This window comes from Odontesthes bonariensis, chromosome 16, assembly GCF_027942865.1.
Source record: "Odontesthes bonariensis isolate fOdoBon6 chromosome 16, fOdoBon6.hap1, whole genome shotgun sequence".
Classification (NCBI taxonomy): domain Eukaryota; kingdom Metazoa; phylum Chordata; class Actinopteri; order Atheriniformes; family Atherinopsidae; genus Odontesthes; species Odontesthes bonariensis.
In genome coordinates this window covers 12,138,665-12,162,170 of record NC_134521.1, presented here as the reverse complement: position 1 = coordinate 12,162,170, position 23,506 = coordinate 12,138,665, and the positions used below count along the sequence as shown (strand labels likewise).

The following is a 23,506-nucleotide window of genomic DNA, read 5'->3' as shown; positions in this document are numbered from 1 at the left end:
AGAGAGACAGGAAGAAGGGGGCAGAGAGAGGGGGAACAACACGCAGCAAAGGGCCGTCCCATTTACACCTGCACTTTGCGGGACTCGAACAGTGAGGACTGCAGCCTCTGTACAAAGGGCGCCTGCTCAACCCACTACGCCACAAACTACCCCGATCCTGATATCTCTTGAGCACACACGTTAAATACAAAGTCAGGCTGATAGTGTTGTCTGCATCCATCTTTAATCATCACTTGAATTTAAACATTACAAACACACTTGGACAATGATGCAATCACTCGAAATAAACCATTAATTAGATTTCAGAAAATAAAAAAGGAAGAATACAATCAATTCTGAATGTTTTAAAACAAAAATAAGGCAAAGCTTAAGAGACAAAATATCTACACAACAGAAGCAACATGATAATAACAACAATAATAATAATAATAATGTTATATTTTCCTCAACTTGCCAATAAAATGAGCAATGACGTCAATGAATCTTGAAACATTTCTTCTGCAGTTGCTGGCGATACTCAGAGAAGATATTAGCTGTAAAAACAAAAGAACAATTAAATAAAATAACATGGGATGAATTCGTCATCTTCACTTGTGCTTAAAAGTTTGTGAACCCTTCGTAATCTTCTGTTTCTGCATAAAATACCTAAATCATCCTCAGGTTTACCTAGAAGAGGATTAAGTGAACCTACTAAAACATAATACTTGTATTGACTGAATGCTACACTTTGAAACTTCTTTAAGACGTGTCCTCTTTAAGCAGTTGATTTGAAGGCAAAATTAGAGACAGGTGTATTCAGTCAATAGGACGATAATCAGGTGTAAATGGGTATTCTGTTTCATATAAACAATAGGATCTATCAAAATCTGATCTTCACAACATCTCTAGAAGTGCATCGTTGCATGAAACGGGACCGTTTGTGCTTATCTGGCTGGAAAACCATCTCTTAAGACTTTGGACTCATACAATCAAAAGTCAGGCTGATTGCGCAGAGGAAATTCAAAACTATAGTTGTTCATACATCTTCCCAGAAGTGGTCAACCAACAAAGATCACTCCAAAAGCAAGGTGAGTACTATCTAGTTCACACTAGAAGATTTTAAGCTGGATTTGAATGATTTGAATGTTAATGTGACTGGGTAGCTAAAGTCAGGGGAAAAGCATGGTGAAGAAACTACAATCTGCTTGGAAAACTGAGCAGAATTAGGTTAAAAGCTGGCGAAAGCTAGCCAGGGTGCCAGCCGAACTTAGCCCCGCCCATAAAAGTTTTGGTCGGGAAGTTCAGTCTGGCTCTGCTCAGTTGGGAAATCATTATGCCCGACCAAGAATCGGTCGACCCAATCAGATTGCCAGGGCGGGCTTTATACGATGATGGACAGATGATCAACAGGGACATTATCGACTACGTCACTAAAGAGCGCTTGGTTTGACATGGCTGCCGCTGGAGAGCTAGGGCGTGTAGATTCTGCCATCGAGTCTGTTCTACAGGATCTCCACATTGCATTCGTTTTGAAAGACGATCAGAGGAACGCGATAAAGGCTTTTATCGATAGAAAAGATGTTTTTGCCGTCCTTCCTACAACAAGTGTGTGTCGCTTAATCTACGTCACATACTACGTTGCTCTGATTGGTTGTAGGTCTATCCAATTGAGCGAAGAGGCATTTTTTCTCCTGGTTCGGTTGAAACACGCCCCATACTCAAAACTCTATTGAGCGGTATCAGACTCACATTCTGACTAAAATCGTGAGTATGACGTAGTCAGGCTAGGCAAAAGCACCCCTGGATATATTTTCTAAAATAACAAATCGTGACAGACTCAAGCCAGTAGAGAGAAATTAGGTTAACAGCAGAACAGATTCAGTTACCAGGAGCTACCTCTATCATGATGTAATGATAATGACGAGAAAGAGACTTGTCGGCATGACAACCTGTTGCAGATCAGCCATGTAGTGTGAACACACTTGGACTTAAAAAATATTGTAGTGTGAACATGGCTCAACAGTCTGAGCTCACAGAGGAACCATGGGCAGCATTTTATAGGCAAATGAGCTAAAAGAAACCAACCCTTTTGCTTAAAATGAGTCATTTTAGCACAGTACGTTTTTAATAATGCATAATTATTAACTATGTGAGAAACCCACCAACATCCCAGAGCTGAAGCCGTTTTACATGGAAAAATTAGCTACAATTCCTCCAAGCTGATGTGCAGGACTGATCAATAGGAACTGGAAGCCTTTAATTGGAGTTACTACTGGACAAAGGATGGGATATTTGAGATAAAAGACAAAAGGCTCATATACTTTTGCTATTTGCAGATATATAATATTGGATTATTTTCCTCAGTACATAAATGCATCGGCGGCGTTTGCGGGAGGGCATTACCCCCCCGGTGGTAAAAAAAAAAAAAGAGTTAATTACTGTGTTCCCAAATTAATTTGAAAAAACACAATATAATGAAAACAATATATAAATATTTATAAGTGACATAAAGCACACACAGTGACAGTAAATATTTCAGACCATTATGTTACGCTATATATGAGTTGTAATGCACTGCTATATTTGCTTCACAGTGTGTGGTTGGCTCAGATCTCGGGACTCGGGAATTAGACGGGTGTTTTTTTTGTTGTTTTTTTTGCCCTCCCTGGCAATAATGTCAAAATCCCTGTGGTTATAAGCACATATTCAGAAGAACAACAAACCTTTTGCTCAGAAATACATGTCTTAATATAAATAATGCCTTCATTTTGTGTTTATAGCTTTTAACCCATATATTCTTGCTGTTTTGGTCTCATTTATTGCATTAACATTTATTTTATTCAGTATTGTATCAATAGGCAACACATTATGGCTGTGAAGAAATGTAGATTCTGTACAAATGGGAAGTGCCACATGAACTATAGTTGCTGAATCTAATGTGTGTAGCCAGTTTAAGACCCCTTATTTCCTGAAACAAAAATCCTAATTTAAATCACACAGAAGCCTTGTTTTTGTCTAACACCCCATCCTGACTGAACACGAGCGAGTGATTGATAAAAAGTGATTAGAATGCATACTTTTCAAACAGCCTGTCCTGACATGCTGCGAGCGATGTCGCTCCGTCCAGTGATGACGCTGACCCCATAAAAAAATAAAAATAAAATCGCCCGTTCTGTCTCTATTTGCACGACATTTTGCGGCGGCGTCCCGCCCCTAAACACTTCTTATTGGTTGAAATGAACACGCTGCTTCCTGTTGAAAAGATAGTTAGCAACAGGTCAGCATCACTCAGGGAATGATGGACGAGGAGAAGCTGATCTTTACCGTGGAACAGCACCCAATGGTTTATGACCCCAAACACCCGCACCACAAAGATCTGAACCGAAGGGAGGCCGCATGGGCGGTAATCACCAGAGAACTCTGTGTTTCAAGTGAGTACTTTCTGAACCAATAGAATCACTCCCGACAAAATCGTCACGCTGCATATCAGGACACCCTTGCGAAATTTTGTTGTCGTATCGCGTCAGTTTCGCTCGCTCGCTTTCAGTCGGGATGGGGTGTAAGGAGCAATCATTCAAGTTTCATTGTCTTGACTGTTATCAGTCCGAGATAATTCAGGGAAACAGTCACTTTCTCATCAGCCTTTCATACTGTGGCACCTTTAAAAATAATAATTAAAAAAAAAGATTGTTTAAACCATTTTATGTTGTTTACCGCGGTCACTTTATTGCTATTACACCTGTTCAGTTTCTCCCGCAACTCAATGCATTTAGAGGTGGTCGAGACAACTCGCTGAAGTTCAAACCGAGCATCAGAATGGGGAAGAAATGGGATTTAAGTGACTTTGAACGTGGCATAGTTGTTGGTGCCAGACGGGCTGAATACCACATCTGAACGCACAACACGTTCAGCAGCAGAAGACCACAGCGGGTGCCGCTCCTGTCAGCTAACAACAGGAAACTGAGACTACATTTCACACAGGCTCACCAGTACTGGGCAATAGAAGATTACATTTCCGCTACTGGGTTAAATTAAATTTTGGATAGTGCAGCTACCGGGTTAATTTGTAAACAAAATAACTGAAATTGACCTATTTTTACGCAAAATGAGCTTTGGAGGCGCAAGCGCAGAAAATTGCAAGCGTGTAGAGTTAATTGTTGAGGATGTGCACAAGGAATGCTCCAAACAAAGAGGCAGCCGGGATAAACACGTGTATCAATAATCAAAAGCAAGTATATTTCTGGCCTAAGAATGAATTAATAAAATCCTTGGACAACAAGCAACACTTTGCAGCCTTTTTTTAGGTTTACATGAAGCTTGAGGTAAATGATCAAGCACAATGTTTTTGCCACATTCATTAAATTAGGTCCGTACTCCCTGTAATCCTCAAGGATCGGCAAGAACAGCTGAAAGGAAACTCGCTCCTCCTGTAAAACCCTGCCAGACTGCTTTGATTTAACTTGGCTTTTTTTAAAGGAAAGTGTCCCCTTTATTCTACACATGCATGTATATGTTCACTTACCACAGAAATCCTTCCTTAAACTCAGTGATTTTGTGTCGGACCATAAACGTTGCTAAAGCATCTGCTACCTGGGGATAGATGACAAGAAGATGACGTTATTAAGCAGCGAGACCTCAAATCTGGGTCACACAGGCCCAAGTGCACAAAACGTGTATAGTTAGTGGACAAAAATGGACCTTTTTCATTAGTTAAATTCGTGAATGTGTGTGTACAGGTAAGGACACTTACTTTTTCAGGTGCGTCCTCATGAACAGCATGACCGCACTGGGGGAGGACCTGCATCTGAAACTTCCCTGTGGACAAACAGTGCAACCTTTTTTAAAACCAGTGTACTGTGCATGACAAATACGGAAGAAAAACTTAACTGATCAATCAAAAACTTTATACATCTATTTTACCTTGCATCTGTCCAATAGTAAGGTCTTTGTCAAGTCTGTCCACTCCTGCATAAAGGAACAAATCAGGGGTGAGGTCAGAGGTTTGGAATGATGTATGGATGAAATGTCAAATGTGTAGAAACTAAATCAAACCTGCAAGCAGGAGCAGTTTTGGCACAGGACAGGTGAGAAAGAGGGCAGAAAGACCCCTAAACCAGCCCTCCCAATACTTCTCTGTCTTTGACAGATCCACTCGCCAAGTGAAGAAGCTCTCCTTTTTGATCTGGAAGAAAGAAATCACCCTTTTTTCAGTAGATTTCAACAAAGCAAAGGTCACACGTGTTAAAAATGAACGCTGTCAGAGAATGGACCTCTTGGTCATCTTCCTTCATTCTTTTCTTGTTGGATTCTTCCTCCACCTCTTCATCGTCCTCCTCTTCTATTATGCCCTCACCAATGCTATGAGAGACGCCTCGACTGCTGGTGGACTCATCGCATCTGAGAGAAAAAAGTGAAATGCACTCGATGAAACTCGTGACTCTATGAGGCACTCGATGCCCAGATAGGAAACGGAGCACATACTTCTTCACTTGGCCTCCCATTGACACCCGTGCAGACTCTACGTTTCGAATTTGACCACTCTTCACGCTGGAAATACAGACACGGATCAATTTCAGGAACATGTCTCCAATTATGACACTCAGGGCTTTCAAGCTATAATGTGTAATATTTCACGGACAATGAATGTCTCCATGTCTCTCCGCCATTTTAAAACTACGGGATTTGTAGAAGGACATGTCATCAGCTTCGCCCTTTCCGTTTTCAATGTGGAAACGGAAAGGGCGAAGCTGATGACATGTCCTTCTACAAATCCCGTAGTTTTAAAATGGCGGAGAGACATGGAGACATTCATTGGGGTGTTACACTGTTATGTACATTCGTATGCTGAATATAAAGAATATAAGAACACTGCACTTTTGTGATGGAGGTAATTAATAACGATTGAGGTAATACTTGTGAATGATAAGACTCAAATTTTTTAATAGACAACGTGAAATATTACACATTATGGCTTTAACTTGAGGCAAGAAAATCCTAAATTTATAAAAGGAAGCTCTTCAAAGTAAAGTCTCTTGTATCAAATCATGAGGAGCGGTGTTGAAATGATTTGAGTTTATATAAAACACTATTAGTAAAAATTCAATAAATTACAGAGGGCCATAACAAACTCCAGTTCCAGTTCCATTATTACCGAGCGTTTACCTCCACTCGATGGCGTTCTCCAGAGATTTAAACGTCTTTGGCCGACTCCTGAGGAAATTCTGCATACTGTTCAAAGCATCCATTGCTGTTCCTGAATTAAATTAATGAAATGATCTGTTATCAATGAGCTCAGTAATACTGAGCTCCTTGTGAGTTTAGCGTCATTCCAGAATAATGAACAGATTTATCAGTAAAAACCCAAAGAGTAACCTACAACCTATGATGCTGCCATGAGATAAAGGGCAGCGGTTTACCTTCAACAACGTCAATGACACAGAGACCAAGCAGTGATGGTACATGATTGGCGGTGGCTGTGTGAACCGCAATGGCCCCACCCATGCTGTGTCCAATGATTATGATTGGAGGTGGGTTCTCTCCGTAGAGCACTTCCACCACTTTGCCAACATCCCTTTAAAAGAAAAAGCAAAAACAACAATAACAACAACCTGTTAACTTTCTTGTGTTTTTCATAGAACTGGTGCCATAAATAAATGTCTTGCAAAAAATGTTAAATACAAAAACCTACCAACCTCATCTTATATCATCTCTACAAGAATGCCCTGTAAAATCATCATTACATAAATGTACTGAATATTTACTGAAAGACTTCGATTTTAGCTGAGTGTGAGCTTAACTTTAATCTCCCTCGACTACTGACTGCATCCTGAGGCCTGCTGGATAATTGTGCTCTGCGGATTTCCAAAACTGCCATTTGTCTCTCCTGCACAAACAACAACTTACTTGGCCATGGTGTCTGCAGAGAGATCTTCTGGATTACTCACTTTGGTGTCACCTGCAGGTTATGAAAGAGGAAAATTTCAGAACTGTCCTCTCGTGGTTCTAATGAACACCCTTAAAAATGACCACGAGTTCTGAATCCATCTAATAAAATGTTGTTTCTATCAATTTCCCCTATTACCAACCTGTTGTCAGAGATTTCTACAAGTGCTTTGCTGTGTTCGCTGGGTGCTCATAATTTGCACTTTGTTAACCTATGAGGATGGCAGCATTGGCTGCAGACTTGAAGCCATTTTATCTCATTACAGATACCTGAACACAAAGGAATTCACAAACATTATGCATTTTTCCCTTTTTGTTTCTTTTTTTCTAAATTTTCCAAGCTGCTGTGAATATATTTGTGATGAAGGTACTATTCACACCAACCTATCTTTTTTTTTTTTTTTTTTTTTTTTAAAGGGAGGGGGACCTCCACAACGTACTGAAGCCACAAACTAAACTGTGAAATGTGATAAACAAAGTCTGTTGTTCACAATAGCAAATGACCGGTATGACAATCGATTATGGAATAAAATGTGTAAGCTCACAGAATCGGGAGGCAGTGGCTTGGTTTGTCAAAAAAAGGATATCAATACTAAGATCCCAATTTGTTCTAAAATGTATCAATACAAATATCATTGTCTTCGCCTCTCGCTGTTGACAACTTCACACAGCAGCTTCTCCCCTCACAGAGCTGGCTGCTGTCGCCAACACAAAACTAAATTTAACAGAACTCATTATTTTTTTTATTGCTTTAAGAGCTCCAGACTGTGACCGCTTAGTCACACATTATGACACCCCCCCCCAAAAGGGAAACAGCCAAAGGGAAGAAGAATCAGTGGTGTAAGTATATGGGTGTCTTGTGTGAGTGAGAGACTAAAGAGCTATTTTGAGCCTGCCTCGTATTCATCAGAACCTCGCTGGATGGAGACAAAACCGAGTGGATCATCATTTGGCTGTTTCCGTCCAATTAGCAACCAATTATCACTCTCACTTCACTTAATCAGCAGGTAGAGATCAACTCCTTCTAAAGAACAATCTGTCATGCAACTCATTAAGTGAAGATGCTGCAAACTAATGTTCAGTCACCGCTGCAGCCCAACATTTGTGCTGACACGACTACAATCTTTAAACATGAGACACTTGTAACTGAAGTGCTAAAACAGCTTGACACAAACTGTGCGGACACAGATTCACAGGACACTGAACTGCAGTGGGTCTGTCTGCAGCATCTGAGGCAGGAATCAACTCTTCAGTCGGCAGAAGAGACTCAAATGACAAAAAATCCATATATCTGATTAAAAAAAAAAAGAAGGACATCAAGGAGGAGCTAAATGAACATCTGGAAGAAAGAGTTAAAACGAGGATCTGACTTAAAGACACATTATGTGTAAAGCTCACTGGAAGTGAAACTGATTGGCATATTGATCTCAATATTCTAAACTGTGAATGAATCTGTAATGAACAGTGCTTTAACCTGCTATGATAGATATTCACCATGAGCTCGGAGGTCCATAGCCACCACCCTGCAGGTGATCCTGCTGCATATGACACCCTGTTTTGACACAAACAGAAACCAATTAAATAATATATTGTACAGCAAACGGATGGAATAACAGCTTCATAAATATTTCAGACTATGGTGACGTGCATTTCTTGTACAATATTTCAAGGTAGAGAGCGTCTGTAATAGCAGCAATGATGGTAACACGCACCGCAAACACAGCCCAGGAGAGTGCAGAGTGGCCTCCTCCATGAAGCAGCAGCAGCACAGGACCATGGGAGCCAATGCAGTAAATTCTGAAAATGTTCTGCGTAGTCAAGGAATTACAAACCAGACTTGACTTGAAAGAAGAAAAACAACACTCTAAAGAGCTCGTATTCTCTACAACATGTGGAAAACTGAAATTGACCAAGTTGGACTTTCATGATGCATCAAAATCCCTTTTCAGTCATGAGAAATACCAAAATAGCATTCAATGATTCAAGCATCGGTCAGTATTCCGTTACTGGTCTTCATGTTTCCTGACGGTGAACTAGAGAACTGCGGTGAGCACAATTATTGCCATTCATGCCAAATGGAAAAGTACATAGAGTCAGGTCAAATCACCGAGGTCCTCATAGCGTCAAGTTTTCTAATGATAACATGTCAGATATCTATAACAAATCAGATTTGGGTGCACCACACAGAGGTTGCGTAAACCATAGCAGGGGTCGATGGAAGCATGTGAAAATGTCCCTGCAGTACTGCAACAGTGCCGTAATCGACCCGAGAAGAACGTGAACTTTTCTTCAACCCAATAACACCATCTTGATGGTTCCTGCTGTTTGTCAGAATAGAAGCTGCAGCACCACAAATCTCTAAGTCACCACCAGAGTGGCAGTTTCTCATAACAAAACATAGAATTTTGCCATTATATTCATATATCATATCAAAAAGAAAATCTGTGCTGAATGGACGCAGATGAAAATATTGACATATGGTCATGGACAGCAGTGTTATAACATGATCTGTCAGATTGCTCTGAAAAGCCAGATTAACCTACTGCTATTGTGCCTGTCTTATTGTGACTGCAGCACTTCAAACAAACACACGTACTAACTTATGTGTCTCATGCCATGTTGAACGTGACATGTATGTTACTAGGTGTGACCACCATGGTGCTCATTCAAACAGGACCCTTATATGTTCAGTTGCCATCTGACTTAAGACACACTCATGCCGACTTTCCTTCCAACAAACAGAGACAGCAGCCAAGGATATATCTTTCCCGTTTTCACTTTCCACCTCAACATCTTCCATGGTTTCAAAGTACTGACTCCAGGACATGGGGGTGAAATCCCTCTTCCGCCCAGGCCTGCGTAAAAGATAAAGCAAACAACATTTAAAGGCAATCTGTGTCTGGTGGGATTCAACCGTTCAAAGGAATAAGAAGATTTTAAAGAAGAAATAAACATGCTACCACAAAACAAAAGACAAATTGGCTTTTTTTTCTTTTATCGTCTGCTTAGAAACCTTTCAGGGCTGGACAAAAGAGAACATGCGAGACATTTTCTCTATCTTTATCAGTTACCAGCAAAGCTACAGTGCTAAAACTCCATGACAAGTCCAGGACATTCACTGGATTTATTCTCCATCACCTCCTCCTATGTAGGTAGGTTCTTTTTCTTTATCTCTAACTTACAACAGCGATATTGCCCAGCCTCTATGTCAATGATCTGAAACGCAAAAGGCAATACTTTCAGTGACAGTCAAAACATGGAGTTCTTGGTTAAATCTTGGGAGCACAGACGTGTTTATTAACCTGCTTTGGCATGGTGACATAAACATGTGATATAAACAGTTCTTGTTTTCACTGTTGTATTGTAAAAAATACAATAAAAGCTAACATCCAACTTTGTAATGCAAAGATCAGCATATTCATACACATCTTTTGTTCAATTCCATGAATATTTCCGGCCCTGAAGTTAACTAATGTTCAACACATGCTGCCAGATGGACAAATAAAACTTTATAATAGATAAGCTGCATCACAAAGGTGGTCCAAACTCAGGTAGCAGCAGCCGCTAACTTCGCCCAACAAACCCAGTCTATACGTTTTCCTTTGACAAGCTGTAAAGATAACAGTACAGTAATTGGTAATTTAGTGCCAGGACCCAACTGATGTTAAGGTGTATAAATACTGTAGAAGCGTTAAAAACCCGACACAGTTAACAGCAAGCCAATTAAAAGCTAGCTAACTCACCCCATTTTCATTTTGGAGCTGGACTGAAAACCACCTGCCACAGGAGGTCTAGAGGATAGCAGGTTCAAATGCAACTGTTTCTCCATGTTGTTAGAAGAAGGTCGGTCTCGGTCAGGAAATGTTTAATATAACTTTCCCTGCATATGATTTTCTTCTACACCGGTGCCGAGGTTAGCCAGACATTGGATAAATTGCGAGATAGCTAATGGCTAGCGATCTTCTTCTTCTTCTTGTTCTTCTTCTTTTTGGATCATCTTTTCTTCTTCGTTGCTTTAGTCGCTTAGTGAGTTAACATAGACATTTGAAAGCCTCATTGCCACCTACTGGCTTAAAAAAAATCACCGACACTGCTGGTTTACAACTTATTGACTTTATTTTACAGTTGATGGGGAAGATTTAGTTGCTGTTAAGATAAGCAAACTGAAGATTGAGACATATGATTCAAGATCCAAATGTATAATATTTATCTATGGAAGTTTCATGTAAAGCAACACAATAGCGCTTACTATACAATAATTTCAGAAACTGATCATGTTTGAGGAGAATAATCTTAATGATTTTGTCCTCTGACTTACTTTGATAATAATCAAATAGATATAGGCTACAAAATGAATACACTATAAAATTTCAGAGGCTATTGATGTCCTTTGTACACCACCTATGTAGTCGCGATTAACATAATGACAGATGTAATATTCTTTTAATTGAGTTATATGCCATAAAACCCTACACCAAAAACAAACAACAAATGTAAATGCTAGATTATTGAGAAATGTTGGCTCATTTTGAGTTCTGCAGCAGTGTCATATTTTTAAACGCTTAATTATCACAGTGATTCTAAACCATGAAATGTTTTCCACAACAGATTAGGGGCCCCTGTTTCCAGAGATCTCCCTCCTTTCTATGAATAATCTATTAATAATAGATAGATAGATAGATAGATAGATAGATAGATAGATAGATAGATAGATAGATAGATAGATAGATAGATTGATAGAAAGAAGTGAAGTGTAGTAAAGTAACTTGAGTACACTTAAAGCGACACAAGTTAAAAAGATCAATCACGTTAAAGTAAAAGTCATTCACAGTCCTACATATTGTCCATAGCACTACCTGTAGCGTTGTTGTGCCATAGTGCCCCCCTCCCCAATGTGCTGTTATACAGTCTAATGGCCCAGGGTAGGAAGGATTTTCAGAGTCTGTCCATAGAGCAGTTCAGTGACAGCAGCCTGCTGCTAAAAAGCTCCTCTCTGCTGTGATGGGGGCATGCAGAGGGAGGCTGACCTCATCAATGATGGCCGGCAGCTTGTCCAGTGTCCTCCTAGCTCCATCTCAACCACTGAGCCAGCACGTCTGATCAGTCTGTCCAGTCTATTTGTGTCCCTCCTTCTGATGTTATCTCCAAAGCACATCATATGAGCTCAAATCTTTAGAAATATTATTCTAAAATACTTGAACTATTGGTTCACGTTCTCTTTCACAAATTGTCAAATGCATCTCATTTGTACACCTGACAGATTTGCTGAGATGTGGTCTTTATAGCCGGCCTGTTTCACACAGGCCGCCAATTGACGTGATTAATAGTGAGATGTTCTGCCAGGTGTTTTTTCCCCCCATTACATCATGTTTTCAATCTTCTTCTGCCTCATCTGTATAATGTGTTTCTGGCATCAAATTTCAAGTTGACATATGTACAGAACCACCTTCATGTGCAGAATAATTAGTCTTACTTATAAAGTACGAGCAGTAATGAACTGTAACCTTAAAACCAATCAAAGCGACTCAGCTCAGTTTCCTACAGTGAAAGCTGTGAAAAATAGACCAATGCCAAGAATGAACAATTATCAAACTGCTGAGTGATTTCTGGTAGGCAGAGCCATCTGCTGTCTCAGGGAAACATCTTTCCGTGTGTGCTCTGAAATGCTCAGGCACAAAATTATTTTGAGGGGTTTTGATGTGGCTGAGCTCAAAAACTTTGTGTCAGGTGTGATTCGAAAATGTATTTGTATATATAACTAAGAAGTAAAATCATATCAATTGCTTTAATTCCTGTAATTTGATTAAAAAAAAAAGAACAATAGAAGTTTACAGATGAATTGGTCTGTAGGTAAGGAAAAACAGACATCAAAGCACTGTGCTCCACTAACCTTTAAGTGACGCAGAACCTCTATTTGTAGTGTTATGGTCTTTATTTATAGAGTAATAGAGATTATCTGTTTCATAGCACTGGATGAAGGTTCACGGTATTCAAAGTGCAAGGAGTGCAAAGTGGTGACAGGAGTCTACACTCATTTCAGAGGCTGCAGGGGAGGTCACTGCGAGCTGGTTGAAGCCGGTCCAGTGAGGTGTTTACTAGACTGTCTGTGCAAAGGTTACTCACACAGTGTTCTCAAGAAACTGTTTTCAGCATCAGGCGAGGAAAGCAGATAGTGACGGTGGCTTCCCTTCCAGGGGGTTCGAAAATGCAACTGAAACACAATACTGTTCAGTACTGTCCACTTCCCCTGGCCCCAACACCTGCACGCCATGACAACAGCATATCTATTTCTTATTAAATGTAAACAATTATTCTCTTACGCTTATTTTCATTGCATGCTTTATTTGTGAAATAAAGCTTTGTAGTTGAAATCCTGTCAATAGCAGGAAATGTGCAGGGACAGATTGTTTCCAGAAAAACAAAGGTTGTAAAAGCACATTTTTTGAGGCTCATCCTGATCACACCTTGATTCATGTAGCAGCAGGTGATTCATTACCTATTTGTTGAAGGTTGTTTTGCACAGTCACCCATGTGCTTTGATATATGCTTGCCAGGACCATGACCTGGACCTGCTATGGAAAGTCATGTGCACAGAGAAGTCCGACACTCATACCTACGAAGTGGCTGCCCCCTCTAACATTTTCCATTTGGCATCCAGTCCCCTTGTGGAGTGCTGCTAATTTGCCCAAATAGACAGCCTGAGTGATTGCCCTCAAATGCTGTGAGAATCCGCCCACCCTTTTACATCTTATGGATTGGCTGAGGAGCCTGGACACTCCTTAGTCTGGAACGTTTCTTAACTCCAGTTACAGGGAGGTGTAATTAGAGAATTCCTAGAACTCCTGACATGAGCATGAATTTTGTTGTGGGGTACTGACATAATGACTAAAATGTGTACGGCAAATGTACCCAAGCACAGCCAGTGAAATGCCCCATCAAAACATGTAGAGAAACAGGACACACCTCTCAGTTTCATTGGCTGAATATATGAGCCAATAGAAAAAATGGGGTACGCTCTGTGACATCAGTGAAGTAACCCGAGCTGGTGTCTGGGCAGTTAAGGCGGAAATTCTCTGTAAACACCAAGCCCAGGATTTAAAACTTAAATACATTCATGACGTTGTCAGTAAGTTGTGAGTTACTTTAAAATTTAGTTTTAAATGAGATGAGAATTTCCTGAAAATGTTTACAAGCGCCTGTCGTACCACGCCACTATGATGACACCACTTGGAGCAGATCAACAAGTGCTCAAATGTCCAACTGTGTCACAGACAGGACAACCTGATATTCACATAACAGGTGTGTACAACTTGTTAGGCTGCCCTAAATTCATGAGCAAAAGGTGCCTATAAAGTCAGGGTCTTCTTGGCCAGAGGACCAGTAAGCACACAGCATGAGGCAAAGACACCAGATGGACTAACGGTGCAAAGGACTGTACACTGATCCCTATTTGCTGGATTATAACTGTTCTGAAAACTGCAAAGGTAACCCTGTTGTTTGAAATTGTGGAATTACTTTAACAGTTGAATGAACAGTTAAAGAAAATTTAATCGTATGCTAAGTTTGGACTTATGCATAACTCATCTGATTAATTATTCATATTATTTCATGGATCACAAATAAATATCAGTGCTTGCTTTTTCAGGGACTGGTGGTATGCTGGCTGGTTCACATCAGAGACAGTTTATGGCCAAAAGCATTTCCATGACAGAACCGCTTCCAGAGACTAGCTTACTTCTTGAGAAAACTTGAAACTTGTCCTCATCCTCACTTACAGGTATGCTGAATATTTCAACCCATTTCATCTGTTTGTCTTGAGGATTTTTTCTGTGTGTACTTTTGAAAAAGGCAAATACTAATAAGGGCAAATTTTCCATTTGTGTCATCAGTCCAGACGTGAAAATGGTCGGCATGAAACCCAACGATGTGATGCCCTCCGCGACGGTTAAGTTCTTCGGAGCAGGCTTTGCAGCCTGCATTGCTGACCTCATCACCTTTCCATTAGATACCGCCAAAGTCAGACTACAGGTTCGGACCTGAAACGATTCAACCTTAGTTGTTCTTGACTTTTAATGTGATGCTAACACTCGTTTAATGTCCCAGATTCAAGGAGAGTGTCAGAAAATGGAAGGGTCCGGTGCAGTGAAGTACCGGGGAGTGTTTGGTACCATCACCACCATGGTGCGCACAGAGGGGCCCAGGAGCCTTTACAATGGGCTGGTGGCGGGACTCCAGCGGCAGATGAGCTTCGCCTCTGTCCGCATCGGCCTTTATGATTCCATGAAGCAATTCTACACTCGAGGCTCTGACAGTGAGTTCTGCATTAATCTTGAACACGAACAATGTAGTGTTTGTTATTTTCTGCTGCTTCAGTAAGATTGTTATCCGCTCTGCGTAGATGCTGGGATAGTTGCTCGACTCATGGCGGGATGTACCACAGGAGCCATGGCTGTGGCTTTCGCACAGCCGACAGATGTGGTAAAGGTGCGCTTTCAAGCTCAGGTACGGCTGACTGAAGGCGAGAGGAGATACAACGGCACACTGGATGCCTACAAGACTATAGCAAGAGACGAGGGCGTACGGGGACTTTGGAAAGGTGCTTAGTGGTCTTAAGGTCTTTTTCACCTCAGATTCTGTTGCATTGTGAGAATTCTCTCCACAGATTTGGAAATAACCCAACTCTGCTTTCTTCCAGGCTGCATGCCAAACATCACCCGCAATGTCATCGTGAACTGTGCAGAGCTGGTCACCTATGACACAATCAAAGAACTCATCCTGACTTATGACCTGATGACAGGTGAGAGACGAAGGAAAACACTTACTGTAGAAAGCTGTCAACCTAACAAACGTCCCATTTAGATGACTGACATCGAAAAAGATCAAATATCGTTCCAAGTAGTGACTCTGCTTCTTGCTGTGCCACAGACAACCTGCCGTGCCACTTCACAGCTGCCTTTGGCGCTGGCTTCTGCACAACAATAGTGGCTTCTCCCGTGGATGTGATTAAAACACGGTTCATGAACTCAGTGTCTGGCCAGTACAGCAGCGCCATGAACTGCGCTCTCACAATGGTGAGAAATGAAGGAGCCACAGCTTTCTATAAAGGGTAAACACACACTACTATGACCATAAAGCAAAAACAATCAGAAAACCTCTTTGGAGCTCTTCTTTACTTTCCTTCCCTTTGTCTCCTTTAGGTTCATGCCTTCTTTTCTGCGATTGGGGTCCTGGAACATTGTGATGTTTGTGACATATGAACAGTTAAAAAGAGGTATGACCAGAGCACAGCATTACTGGGAGTCACCGTTTTGACTGCAGACTTGTTGAAGTGAAGATTATAGAGATACAGCACCTTAACCTGCAATGAACACCTCCTTGTGTCTGGAAAATGAGACATAAGTGGAGGTCTAAAAGAGTAATTTTCATGGCGACGGGGCTAAAGGTCTCACTGTTGTTGTGGATGATGAGATCTGAGAGCTCACACGCTACAAAGACTTGAGGCGGTAAGACGCTGCGGACACTGCTGCAAAACCAGAATGATTCAAATACGTTTTTATGGACTGTAAGGGTCATTGTCTCCTTGATTAAAACCTCCTCCACCTTTAAAGATGGCATATATTTACATGTATACTTTAAACTAGATCAGCTTGTTTGATGATGTTTGAAAATGGATTTTCATGTTTACAGGATGAACAGAGAGGTCACTTGAACAATGTTGTGTTGTAATATTTGTTGTTATTAAGGGCAGTTTTTCCATGAAAACAAACAATATTTCGTCCTATGTCTTCTGAATTATGGATTATTTACACTGTTTATCAATGTTTGTGGTATGTGGCCATGGGTTTATACAGGTAGCTGAATGTTTGCACTTCTTATAGAAATCAGTATGACTTATTGCTGGTCGATGAGTCAGAACGCAATTAAAACCAATGCTACAGTCAAAAAATAAAGCAGCACTTTTTCCAGTTTTGTGCTTCACGTCACACTCCCTAAATACCGACATTATAATGCAAAGGGGACAAATAATTTGTACTGCTTGATAAAAAGTTGCAAGCCAACCCTTTAAAAGGGATTTTAGCGCAGGATTACTCTGTATCTAGCATTCCTTGTGGTAGAAATCTACATTTTGTCCTAGAGAAAATATGAGAATTAAACAAATTCCTGTTTCTTGATGATGAAGGGCTTCAGTGATACTGTTAGATGGTGCATGCAGAATCTAAGAAATACTGAGCAGATAATAAAATGTTTTAAAATGAAAAATAATTCAACGGTTTTTATTGTAAACTCATCATACTGTCAAACAACAATTGTAACAATCAGCACTGGGCTGCTGAAAAACATACAGTTTGGTTTGGAGGGAGCTGAAATAATTGCAGAAACACCAGCTCCTTCCTCTAATTCCACAGCTGGGTTAGTCGGATGTGTAGAAGCAGAGCATTGTCACACAGCAGCACATATAGTACAACATGTACCCAAGCACTGAGTCATAACTTTGCACTTTACAATCCATAGATATCATGTCTCCTCTTTCTAAATTTGCCAAACTGCAACTAATCGCACGGGGCCGCCTTCCTCTGCTGCCTGGGGAACACAGTTGCTCCAAATGCCACGGTTCAAATAGTCTACAGTGAGAATTTATTTATAAAAACAGTTTTTAAAAGTGACTCTGCCTCACATAATTAATTTACAGTAGTAACAGTGTGGTAGGACAACATAGCAACTCATTAATCAAAGCAGGAACAAGAGCCCATTTTGACAAAAAGTGTAGTGAGGTGATTACTGGTCTGAACATATGGCTCCAATCTGGTGTGCACTGTACTCCGTGTTCTTGTATGTTCAGCATGACTCAGCATTTGCAGACCCATAAACAAATGACTGATTTAATGTAAAGTAAAGTAAAAAACCCATTTTAATGACATTTAATCCCTACAAAATAATACTAAAGTCTGTCGTTTTGATGCTGCTTGTTTGAGGATACAGTATAGAAGAAGCTTGATGATAAACTTAAAAAAGATGAAAGGAAAGCGTGTTCCAAACTATGTGCAATAACACATCGTGCAAATACAACCAAACGCTGTTTGTGACACAGACGTTCAGACAATAATCTGCCCACTTGACCAACTGGCAGTCCATGTAGTTATTGTTAGGCAGAGGTGCCAGTAAAAGTAACACATGCGGTTCTGTGATGTAACAGCATCATGGCAGTATTTAAGGAGCCGGCTCTCTTCCCCCACACTACTGCATCCTGACCATTCATCACGCCAGATCCAGCAGTCTGTTTGGATACTATCCCTGAAGGGGCAAACTTCCACATCTCAAATCTCAAAGTTTTCCAGCATTTGGAGTATGATTTTAAGGCTCTTCACTTCTGAAAGATCTTCTATGGAAAAACAAGGAAAACAATTTAAAGCTGGGACAAAGTTCAGCCAAAGAGACACCTTTAGAGAATCCTGATCTTTGATTTTTCCGTCCCAAACTACTTCAAATAAAGGTAAGAATAAGCATGTGAAGTTATTGATTTAAGAGAGGGAACACTCATTTCTTTATTGGTGCTATTGAATTTGCATGAATGTCAAGTTTGCTGAAGAAGTTCGGATCACATAAGGAAAGGCAAGGCAATATTATTCATAGAGCACAATTCGTACACCTGCTTTGATAAGCCATTCGGATCCATGAAATAAGAACCGGTCTTCTGCTTGGCAGATTTCTTAACCTCTTAACTTTGCAGGGATACATTTTCACACGATATGCAGTAACCTTTGGAGGAAAAACATTTGGGGAATTGTGTTTTTCCTTTTTTCAGATTTCAGAGAAACTTTTCGCCCTGTCCACATAAAAAGGCCACTCCTCAATCTTTGAATTGATCAAAAGACTTCTGGAAAATGGTTGGATTTCGACCTGCAGATGTGCCTCCATCGGCAGCTGTAAAATTTGTGGGAGCAGGAACCGCAGCCTGCATCGCTGACCTGATCACCTTTCCATTGGACACTGCCAAAGTGCGGCTGCAGGTATATTGAAGTTTAACCTGATGTCATATTCATCACAAATCATCAGACATTTTAGTGCTCACAACCATAAAGGAGTTAAGTGTTTTTTTTGCTTTTTTTAAAAAACTAAAGTCTCTTTTCCTCAGTCACCTGAGTCATACTTTCATATCGTGCACAGATCCAAGGAGAGACCAGAACCTCAGCAGCGACAGGAAAAGTGCCTGCCATGAAGTATCGTGGAGTTTTTGGCACCATCATCACCATGGTGCGCACAGAGGGACCTCTGAGTCTTTACAGTGGACTGGTGGCAGGGCTCCAGAGGCAGATGAGCTTTGCTTCTGTCCGAATCGGCCTCTATGACTCTGTTAAACAGTTCTACACCAGGGGCTCTGATCGTGAGTATCTGTTCTATGAGTTCATCTAACATCTCGAGCCCTGCACCAGTCAAACTGGACACCTCCCTCTTTACTGGTTCAGATGTTGGCCTCGGCAGTCGCCTGCTTGCAGGATGTACCACGGGTGCCATGGCGGTAGCTTTTGCTCAGCCCACGGATGTGGTGAAAGTCCGCTTCCAGGCACAGGCCATGAATAGTGGGCAATCCAGACGCTACTGTGGCACCATTGATGCTTACAAGACCATTGCTAGGGAAGAAGGCATCCGTGGTCTGTGGAAAGGTAGGCTGAATTCAAACAAACGTGTGTCTCGTCTCATGGCAACTCTGTTCATGTACATTTACAAATCTGTCATGCAGGTACAGCTCCAAACACGGCACGCAACGCTATCGTTAACTGCACAGAACTGGTGACGTATGACTTCATTAAGGATATGCTTCTCAAGTCGACTTCCCTGACAGGTAAAACCGAGGCAGCGGCCTAACTCGGAACACGGGCGTTCGTCTCTGACCAGAGGAGTGTTGTAACCTTCACCCTGTACTCCACAGACAACCTGCCCTGCCACTTTGTATCAGCCTTTGGAGCAGGGCTTTGCACAACTGTGATCGCCTCTCCAATCGATGTGGTCAAAACTAGATACATGAACTCTGCTGTCGGCCAGTACAGCAGTGTACTTCGCTGTGCTGCTGCCATGATGAACAAAGAGGGCCCACAGGCCTTTTATAAGGGGTAAGCAATAACTGCACGAAGGATGCAGAATGGAAAGGTTTACTGAGGGTATAACATTTTCAGTGAAAGGAATGAAACCAATCATGTTTTTTCCTTCTGTTTTCTCTTTTTTAAGGTTCATGCCGTCATTCTTACGCCTGGGCTCCTGGAACGTGGTAATGTTTGTAACATATGAGCAGCTGAAACGAATCATGATGGCAGCAAATCCCAGGCGTTCTACTGCACTGTAATCAATCATGGAAATCAGAAGGCTGATTCATCACACTCTCACTTTACTTTAGGTTGTCTTCCCCTGTACAGATCACTCCCAGGAGTGCTAAAACTCATGTCATCAAAATGTTATCACTTCAAATCGAGAGCTTGTTTGATCAGATGTTTCCTCTCAGCGGAGAGCTTATCTGGGAATCGGATGTCAAAAGTGATCGTGAGGTTTCCTCTCTGGGAAGGATCCCGGGACAGCGGCATTCCCTCTCCACTCAGCACTTTTTTGTATGCAGGGCTGATACGACAAACAAATCAGAGAGAGGAAAATGGTACAGTAACTGAGACTGTTTATATAAGGTGCTCAAATGTCCTGATCATTATGTCTCTCACTTCTGATATTTGAGCCTAGAACATCATGTAGAATCAACAGGATTACAAAATACTCTATTAGACATGACTCAACACGGGAAAGCACTTACTGCACAATGTCATTGACTGGAATGCTGAGTAGCCTGCCATCTAGTGTTTGAACGTCCACGGAGAAGCCAGTCAGAGCCTGTTGGAAAGGGAATCAACTTGCTGCTTCAAGGTTTACTCTACTTAGAACAGATTCTTTAAGTGTGACCACTTATAACCCCGACATGTCTCACCATTTGCAGAGAGATCTTGGCCTTGTACACCAGGTCATTGTCCTGTCTTATGAACAGAGGATGACTCTTCTGTCGCACTATGAACACAATATCTGCAGGGATGCTGTTTGGTCCCTGAAGGTAAAATACAGCAGGAATGTTACCACTCATGGTTTAATACATAATAGATTTGCCTTTGACCAAATTTGACTGAATCATTGCTGACACAACAACTAATTTGGAGCTATTTGAGAAAGATCCCATCTACTATAATCTTAACTTGTTTCAAAGTCCTAAGTCTGGACCAAAACCTTTGCAAGTGTCTTTAACTATAACTTCAATGAGGAAAAAAACCCTCTTTTAAGCAAATGATTATTTCATTTGGATCAATCCTGTATTATTTCGTACGTTACATGCAGCGCCATAATGTAACACCGCCAGCTGGAAATCTCTTGATAAATTCAGGCCCTCCACTTACTTGATCTCCCTCCTTGGAGAAAACTATTCGTGTGCCTTCCTTCCATCCCGGTGTCACATCTATAGTCAGGATCTTGTCTTTGATACTGGATGTGTGTCCGTCGTCGTTCATAACCTGCAACACAAATGCGACAGTGTGTAAAACTGAACCTAATAATAATAAATCCTTCTTGTCTCTACACGTCGCTGTGAGTTATTGTTCGTCAGAGAGATCCAACCGCACTGAAACTGCAGCTGACCCGAGATACAAAACGCAGCACAAAGAAATTCTGTGATACTGTTATCTGAAATGTCCTCATGTGGTCTGTTTTGCTGTAGGTTATGATTGATAGTCATGTTTTTAGTTTTCTTGTCTAAAACATAGTTGTGTTTTTTATTTTTCTTATGTTCTGTCTCGTGTTCTTGGGTCCCAGAGCACCCGGGACGCTCTCAGTCTAATGATGGTATGAATCATTTAACTCAAAAGCTACGAGCTCAGGAAAGACAGTTCTCTCATATGCTGCAGCTTGTACCCTTCGAGATATCTTAATCTTTTTTGTGCATCCGTGGAAGAGATCATCCAGGGACAAATGAAGATCCCTCTCAATCGGGTAATCTTGTGTCTTCACCACTCCTGGCTGAAGACCACCAAACTGAAGCAGAGCGTCATTTGTATAAAAGTCTAGCAAAAACAAAGCAAAGTATGATTAACGCAGCTGGTATGAATTTGTCAAACTGCATTCACTGTCTGGTCTTTGATTGTTGTGTTCTCACCTGCAAAAGGGTTGTCACCCCCAAAAAACTCCCTGAAAGTTTTGTCTGGATTCCCATGATAGATGTATTTTGATGACCAAGCCCCACCGCTGCCGAACTCAGCCGGGATGCCACCTTTTAGACCCTCCTCACCAAACTTATCATAGGTCGCCTTTTTTCGAGCTGTCAGGAAGAAAGAAGAGACACATACTGCCAGTCACTAAGTAGTCTCTAAATGCAGTAAGTAAAACACATGTGGATGCTTTTATATGTTTAGTTAGGATGTTGTGGAGGATCTAACATTCATAAATAACTTTGGCTTCACTATAAATTACTCACGGTCGCTCAGAACATCATAGGCTTCACCAAGCTGAGTGAATTTCTTGACGCTTTCGTATTCTCTGTTGCTGTTTGGATGAAACTTCAACGACAGGCGTCGATATCTGCGTACGGAAATGAGAAAGAGTGACACAAAAACACCACAAAAACGGCCGATTTGAAGCATTTACGTAACTTACGCCTTTTTTATGTCAGCATCTGTTGCACTTCTGTTTATCTCAAGCGTCTCGTAGTAATGGTGACTCATTGTGGGATAAAACTGCACTCAAAAATCAAAGTGACGCTCACAGGATCGACTCCGTGGTGGAGCGGCTGTTTACGCTGATTTCCATGGCAACTACTGTCTACGAGACTCTCGCGAGGTTTGCTGAATAAAGGCTTCTCGTTGGTACAAACGGGTGTAAATATAGACATTATTTATATTTCTATGGGTGTAACGGCTCAATGTTTGAGAGAAATGTTAAAGGAATTGATCCAATTAGAAATTCAGATTTCCAAGAATCCGTAGGTGGTCTTTCTGCTACTTGCAATCAAAGAGTTTAAATGATTTACAAATAGTTGAATTGAGTTTGTATTCACCTCTATACAGCCTCCCAATTTTTATGTTATATATAGCCAAACATTTGTTGTATTGTTGAGTGTTGTAAGACACAATAAAATTGTAATTACAGTTACTACATTACTATATTCCCTCCTGTGTCACTGCATGCAAAATAGCATCTCTTTTAAAGTGATTATACGTAAAAATGGTCAAACCAAACTTTTTTTGGGGCCTGGAGTGAACAAGAATTTACCCCACTGTGAACACAACCTCAAACACAAAATATCACAATTGTGAAATGATTTTTGATGCAAGGGGCCCTCTAAAAGAAAGAACCCAGAAGTGATATCTTATCCACCTCAGTGACTCTTCAACAATGTTGCTAAAGTCCATGTAAAGTTTAAATAAATGGAACTATGTACTATTGTAGGTAGTCTGGGTGCCCTGAAAACCTGTTTTACAATTACCTAAGCTGTATTATAATAACATGTGCCAATCCAAACTCCAGGTATTGTCTGTTGTATTACCGATACGGCTCATGTAACTGGACTGCT

At 41.0% G+C, this 23,506-nt stretch overlaps 4 protein-coding genes across 5 annotated transcripts; 2 read left to right on the top strand and 2 right to left on the bottom strand.

The window, feature by feature from the left end:
- Window positions 1–204: 204 nt before the first annotated feature.
- ppme1 (protein phosphatase methylesterase 1) lies at window positions 205–12,101 on the bottom strand. Of its 2 annotated transcripts, none has more exons than XM_075487935.1 (14): window positions 11,949–12,101; window positions 9,683–9,776; window positions 8,634–8,726; window positions 8,416–8,473; window positions 6,883–6,934; window positions 6,396–6,550; window positions 6,142–6,232; window positions 5,461–5,526; window positions 5,250–5,376; window positions 5,032–5,161; window positions 4,900–4,944; window positions 4,730–4,794; window positions 4,502–4,569; window positions 205–533 (listed from the first exon to the last, which is right to left on the bottom strand). In XM_075487935.1, exons 1-14 carry the CDS (start codon window positions 12,077–12,079, stop codon window positions 530–532), a joined length of 1,179 nt encoding a protein of 392 aa, XP_075344050.1. In that variant the 5' UTR covers window positions 12,080–12,101; the 3' UTR covers window positions 205–529. The 2 variants fall into 2 exon arrangements, with proteins under 2 accessions (XP_075344050.1, XP_075344051.1); XM_075487936.1 differs by lacking the exon at window positions 11,949–12,101 and adding an exon at window positions 10,665–10,925.
- A 2,185-nt stretch (window positions 12,102–14,286) lies between these two features.
- Window positions 14,287–16,886, top strand: LOC142402321 (dicarboxylate carrier UCP2-like). The gene is made up of 8 exons (XM_075487934.1): window positions 14,287–14,405; window positions 14,567–14,698; window positions 14,811–14,949; window positions 15,025–15,232; window positions 15,320–15,517; window positions 15,617–15,718; window positions 15,847–16,027; window positions 16,119–16,886. Exons 3-8 carry the CDS (start codon window positions 14,824–14,826, stop codon window positions 16,231–16,233), a joined length of 930 nt encoding a protein of 309 aa, XP_075344049.1. The 5' UTR covers window positions 14,287–14,405; window positions 14,567–14,698; window positions 14,811–14,823; the 3' UTR covers window positions 16,234–16,886.
- Window positions 16,887–17,831: 945 nt separating this feature from the next.
- dnajb13 (DnaJ heat shock protein family (Hsp40) member B13) lies at window positions 17,832–22,735 on the bottom strand. The gene is made up of 8 exons (XM_075487933.1): window positions 22,591–22,735; window positions 22,412–22,515; window positions 22,094–22,255; window positions 21,853–22,001; window positions 21,342–21,455; window positions 20,885–20,998; window positions 20,714–20,790; window positions 17,832–20,529 (listed from the first exon to the last, which is right to left on the bottom strand). The coding sequence occupies exons 1-8, from the start codon at window positions 22,656–22,658 to the stop codon at window positions 20,373–20,375; spliced, it is 945 nt and encodes a 314-aa protein (XP_075344048.1). The 5' UTR covers window positions 22,659–22,735; the 3' UTR covers window positions 17,832–20,372.
- On the top strand, window positions 18,146–21,519 carry ucp2 (uncoupling protein 2). Its single transcript, XM_075487930.1, has 7 exons — window positions 18,146–18,412; window positions 18,725–18,929; window positions 19,087–19,303; window positions 19,386–19,583; window positions 19,661–19,762; window positions 19,850–20,030; window positions 20,146–21,519. The coding sequence occupies exons 2-7, from the start codon at window positions 18,804–18,806 to the stop codon at window positions 20,258–20,260; spliced, it is 939 nt and encodes a 312-aa protein (XP_075344045.1). The 5' UTR covers window positions 18,146–18,412; window positions 18,725–18,803; the 3' UTR covers window positions 20,261–21,519.
- Window positions 22,736–23,506: the final 771 nt, after the last annotated feature.

Coding starts and splice junctions, on each gene's coding strand:
- ppme1 (XM_075487935.1), bottom strand. CDS start 12,079: ATGATGTGCTTTGGAGATAACATCAGAAGGAGGGACACAAATAGACTG. Junction 5,162..5,249: donor TGAAGGAAGATGACCAAGAG/GTCCATTCTCTG, acceptor TCTTTCTTCCAG/ATCAAAAAGGAGAGCTTCTT. Junction 4,945..5,031: donor AAAACTGCTCCTGCTTGCAG/GTTTGATTTAGT, acceptor TCCTTTATGCAG/GAGTGGACAGACTTGACAAA.
- ucp2 (XM_075487930.1), top strand. CDS start 18,804: ATGGTTGGATTTCGACCTGCAGATGTGCCTCCATCGGCAGCTGTAAAA. Junction 18,930..19,086: donor CTGCCAAAGTGCGGCTGCAG/GTATATTGAAGT, acceptor TATCGTGCACAG/ATCCAAGGAGAGACCAGAAC. Junction 19,304..19,385: donor CTACACCAGGGGCTCTGATC/GTGAGTATCTGT, acceptor TTACTGGTTCAG/ATGTTGGCCTCGGCAGTCGC.
- dnajb13 (XM_075487933.1), bottom strand. CDS start 22,658: ATGAGTCACCATTACTACGAGACGCTTGAGATAAACAGAAGTGCAACA. Junction 22,516..22,590: donor GATGCTGACATAAAAAAGGC/GTAAGTTACGTA, acceptor TTCCGTACGCAG/ATATCGACGCCTGTCGTTGA. Junction 22,002..22,093: donor GGGTGACAACCCTTTTGCAG/GTGAGAACACAA, acceptor TGTTTTTGCTAG/ACTTTTATACAAATGACGCT.
- LOC142402321 (XM_075487934.1), top strand. CDS start 14,824: ATGGTCGGCATGAAACCCAACGATGTGATGCCCTCCGCGACGGTTAAG. Junction 15,233..15,319: donor CTACACTCGAGGCTCTGACA/GTGAGTTCTGCA, acceptor CGCTCTGCGTAG/ATGCTGGGATAGTTGCTCGA. Junction 15,719..15,846: donor GACTTATGACCTGATGACAG/GTGAGAGACGAA, acceptor GCTGTGCCACAG/ACAACCTGCCGTGCCACTTC.